The sequence below is a fragment of the Erigeron canadensis genome, chromosome 2, assembly GCF_010389155.1.
Source record: "Erigeron canadensis isolate Cc75 chromosome 2, C_canadensis_v1, whole genome shotgun sequence".
In the NCBI taxonomy this organism is placed as follows: domain Eukaryota; kingdom Viridiplantae; phylum Streptophyta; class Magnoliopsida; order Asterales; family Asteraceae; genus Erigeron; species Erigeron canadensis.
Window position 1 is genome coordinate 22,360,953 of NC_057762.1, and position 5,195 is coordinate 22,366,147.

Consider the following 5,195-nt stretch of genomic DNA (forward strand, 5'->3'; position numbering starts at 1 on the left):
TCACCAACTACTGATCATATGAAGGCCCTTATGAGAGTTCTAAGGTACATCAAACTCAATCCTGGACAGGGTCTTTTCTTCCCAACCTTAAACAGTCTTGAACTCACAAACTACTATGACAGTGATTGGGCTAACTGCCCCTTCTCAAGAAGATCTGTATCTGGTTTTGCTATCTTCTTAGGTACCAGCCATCACAGATACACCCAAAGTAAATTCATGTAATACAAGAAGATATAGTACAAAGATGAAAGACTTACTAGTTAGAAGCTTAATTCAATGTAACTTGTTTTAGTAGCAGAATGTAAGTTAAGGGACTAAATATGACAAGTTAGAATAGTTAGTAACAGAATAGTCAAAGTCAAAGGGGCGGTTACTGTTCTTCTTATTTTATATATGTAATTTGTATTTCATTTAGATATATCAAGAAATATTCAGAATTTCTCAATTTCTCACTCTCTCAAATCCACAAATTTAGTTTTCTTATATGATTGTCGATACGATAAGCTTGGAAGTACAGATCAACTTAGGTTAGATAGTTCAGAGTACATAGTATCAGCTTAGAAGTGAATCTTATGGAAAAATACCAAAGTTCATAACATCTTATTTTGAGTTTTACCTTTGGTAAATATCCAAGAAAGCTATTAACCCCCTACCTATTTTGAAAAATAGTCAGATCCTTGATAGAAATTTCATTTGCATAAGAAACACACGACTCAGAAGTGAATGCCCGTTTGACAACAACTAAAATTTCACAAAACACCCACTACTTAGAGTTACTGGTGGGAATTTGCTTAATCAAAAACTTTTCAAAAAGTTCACATCAATACTGATAATTTAACTTTGACCTCCAATAATTCTGACATCTCTCACCACAAAATAAAGACTTTCACCCATGTTAGTAGCATGCAACCAACAAGATTACGAAGATACGAGAGTTATTTGTCAACGATGAGTCTTAAATCTAATGTGCTCTATAGGTATAAGCCCCCAACGTACCACTCAAAACAACTTGAAGAAGTTTGTAATCATCATAGAAGAATCCATATTGAAAAACCAACAACATTCTTAAAAAAGGGAATCGAACATTATTATATACTTGTAAAACTGTTAAAGCCACTTAATGTTTTAATTTCAAATAGATAAAAATATACTTATTTATTACAGAATGAAACTCGTACACTTATGTAAAGAGGTAATTAAAGCACATTCACACACACACTAATAAAATAAGTTACACTTATTTAAGTATCGCATTCGTCACTACTCCTTGCAACTTTTTCCAACTTTGCCACGAAAGAATGGCGCGGAACCTGAAAAGGTGAGGACATAGATCAAAATTTCTTACTAATTTAGGTGGTTTTCTAACATGATAAGTAAAAGTAGTGAGCATGGTACCTGAAAGGCTTTGAATAGTATCTAGAATATGCACTAACTCCTGGATAACAATCTTGATATTCATCCTTTGTGATGGGGCATCGACAGAGCATGATACTCCAATCTTCAAAATTGAAGCCAAACACTCATCCAGTTCTCCTATATTGAATAATATTGAATCCGAACACTCATCCGAAGCATTTGCTTCATTACTTGGCATAACAATTGTGCCCTCATCAATAACATCAATTACACGGTTTGGCAAGGCTGCACAAACAAACTTATGAAGGCTAAGCCCTTCATCAAAGATGCTATCTGTGGGTGTTTTCCCAGTCATAACCTCCAATAATAATATTCCAAAACTATAGACATCTCCACTAGTAGTAATCTCACTCCCCACGCCATACTCTGTGATTTATAACAAGAAATTAATTACTTAATAAAAGATAATAATTGCAAAGTAACATTGAGCATATAGAAATGCATTAACTTTACCAGGAGGCGCATATCCAATCGTTCCTTTAACACCGGTCGAGCTATGTTGGTTTGAACTTGTTCCCAAAAATCTTGTCAAACCAAAGTCTCCAACATGGGCCACCATATCATTATCAAGTAGAATATTGCTTGGCTTCAAGTCTCCGTGAGCAATGCTTATCAAACACTGGTTATGAAGATAATCAATTGCAGATGCGACATCGAGGAGAATATTTACTCTTTGAATTAGGTTGAGTCTAGATGCACTTGCACGTGCATGCACCCAATTATGTAAACTACCATTTGGCATGAACTCGTAAACCAAAGCCTTAAAATCATTGCCTTGAAAGTCAATACTTGAACATGAAGTTATTATCTTCAACAAATTTCGATGTCGAATATTTCGCCATGCTTCACACTCTGCTATAAAGCTTTTGTGAGCTCCTCGAATTAGAAGATGAAGAACTTTGACTGCGATAAATTTGTCTTCATGCTCAAGGATTCCCTTATAAACGGAGCTAAACCCACCCTTGCCAATTAAATTGGCTTCGGAGAAGCCATCGGTGGCCTTATGAAGTTGATTATATGAAAGCTTTAAGAATCTTTCATCATTTGATGATTGAGACAATTGTCTATTGTTTTTTTTCTTACGCCAAGCATACATAAAAAATAATGCGCCAAGAAACATTAATGTACCTAAAATGACTATGAACAGGTAGAACCTAGGTTCACGTTTCTTTGTCTCCTTGCATTTGGGTAACCGAAGTTCAACCAAGCCCCCACAAAGCCTACTATTCCCCAAAACAGAGAAAGCACTTGCATTGGAAAACACTCCTACAACAGGTACATCACCCTCAAAATCATTAAAAGATAAATTCAGAAATTGTAACGGAAGACTTTCTAAGACTTCATGATCAATTCGGCCTGATAAGTTATTCTCAGAAATATCGAGTACCTCCAATCCTCTCAACAAACGTAATGATGATGGTATCATGCCTTGAAGAAAGTTCCCTTTGAGGGATAAGAATGTAAGACTTGTACAACCAGCAAGCCCATCCGGAATATTACCTGATATATCATTATTAGATATATCTAGTGCACTCAGCATTTTGAGGTCTCCAAACTCAATTGGGAGTGAACCAGATAAGTTGTTATTAGAAAGGTCTAATGTTTTAGAAAGAGAGGGAAGTCGGAGAAGTTGTTTGGGTATTGTGCCACTAAGTCTGTTGTCATGTATGTACAACTCTGATAGCTTTTGACAACCTCCTAAGCTTGTTGGAATATGACCTTCTAGTCTATTGGAACCTAAAAGAAGTTTAATCAATGAAGATAAGTTCCCAATTGCTTCTGGTATCATGCCAGAAATTTGGTTTTCATCTAATTCAAAAACCCCTAGGTTTTGGAGTCTACCAATGGTAGAGGGGATTTTTCCGGAGAATTGATTAGCTCCTAAAGATAACTGTTCCAAGCCAAGAAGATTACCTATACTTGAAGGGATGTCTCCATATAACTGATTTCCTCCTAAACGTAGCCTATAAAGTTGATGAGAAAGATTACCGATTGATGTTGGAACCACTCCATGAAAGTTGCATTCTGTAAGAACCAACATCTCTAAGACGCTGCCGTTTTTCAAAGTATTGATAAACTTCATGTCATCCGCTTCTCCACCTCCAAAGTTATTACCATATAAGGCTATTCTGCGAATATCTCTTAGTTTTGCAAAGTCAACATTAAATTTCCCAATGAAATTGTTGCCACCTATTTCAAGTGTATCTAATTTGGAACAATTAGAGATAGAATCTGGAAAAAGTCCAGTCAGTTTGTTTTTTGATATCTGAAACCATACAAGATTAGGGAGTAATTCACCTATATCTGAAGGAAGGCTACCAGTAAGGTCATTCCCAGGGAAGGATAAAATTTGTAAAAGCGAGAGATTGTAAACGAATTGAGGGACGTTTCCATATAAGTTGCATTCACCAAAGCCAACTTGCATCAAGTTTTTCCAATGACCCAATGTCTCTGGAATGATCCCTCCAAATGGATTTCCTCCGGCAGAGAACGATTGCATCAAAGTAAGATTCCCCAAGGAAGGTGGGATTCCACCTGTTAGCCTATTTTTCGTAATTGAAAGATTTGTAAGTTTCGAGAGGAAACTTATCTCCTCGGGGATGCTTCCAACTAGCATATTGCTACCAAGTAAAAGCGTTTCAAGGTTACGAGACAAGTTAGTTGGAATGGTTCCACTAAAATTGTTTACGCCAAGATTGAGGACACGTAGCCTCAATAGACGGCCAAATTCTTGTGGAATGGTTCCTTGAAAGCTGTTATTTTGGAAAATAAGATGACGGAGGAAGCTGAGGTTCCCTATATGAGGGGAAAGGGAGCCTTCTAGACCGGTCGAGTTGAGTTCTAGAACAATTACCCTTTTGTGTCGCTTCCCACATCGAACACCATTCCAAGCACAGAAATGCAAGGAATTGTTCCATGAGGTTAGAGCTCCATATGGATCGCGAATAATCATCGACTTAAATGACAAAAGCGCAGCATGATCGCTTATGTTTCCGGCAGTGGAAGTCGAGTTTGTGGTAGTAGTCAAAGTTATAAAAATAGCATAGAGCATGAAACAAATACAAGAGGAATAAGATGGTTGTGTTGGGTTCATTTTTGGATATGAATTTCGTGTCAATTTGTTGGCTTTTTATCCTAAGATTTTGCATGTTAACGTAGGTGGCATGCTAAGTAGTGATGTGAAATTGTGAATGTCACTCATATATTCCTTTTCACATTGACCAAGACAAATTGAATTGACAAGACTTATAAAGTCTTTTGATGACCCAATAATTAATTAAGTCAAAATTAAGGGATAAGATTAAGAACGGAAATTAATAGATAATATCTGTCATGTTTTAAGATTCATAAGAAAATTTTTAAGCTAGTTTTTAAGAGGATTAATAGGATTAATGATATTCCATTAATTGAAACTCATATATTAATTAAACTAGCAATCCTTTTTGCGTTTTTGAATTTTCAAGTCGCGTATTTTATTTTCATATATTTATTAAAGTTTAGACTCCTATATATGTAAAGAAAATCATTATTATTTAGTTGTGAAACTCATATAATACCGTATGAGTTTCACTACAAGTTAAAACATTGAATAATTTTTATTAATATTTATTATGTAAATAATACGGTATAACAGTTTCAAAGTGATGACATGACTTAATATTTTCAATTAATTCATTATTATGATTGATATATTCTAAATGAATGATTGTAAATCTAGGTATTCATCCAATATATATGAAGGGCTAATTGCTTGAAAAGTGCTCCAACTTTGACACTTT

At 35.3% G+C, this 5,195-nt stretch overlaps 1 protein-coding gene across 1 annotated transcript; it reads right to left on the reverse strand.

Moving 5' to 3' along the window:
- Positions 1-1,207: 1,207 nt before the first annotated feature.
- On the reverse strand, positions 1,208-4,510 carry LOC122587872 (receptor kinase-like protein Xa21). The gene is made up of 3 exons (XM_043760032.1): positions 1,870-4,510; positions 1,396-1,782; positions 1,208-1,310 (listed from the first exon to the last, which is right to left on the reverse strand). Exons 1-3 carry the CDS (start codon positions 4,508-4,510, stop codon positions 1,261-1,263), a joined length of 3,078 nt encoding a protein of 1,025 aa, XP_043615967.1. The 3' UTR covers positions 1,208-1,260.
- Positions 4,511-5,195: the final 685 nt, after the last annotated feature.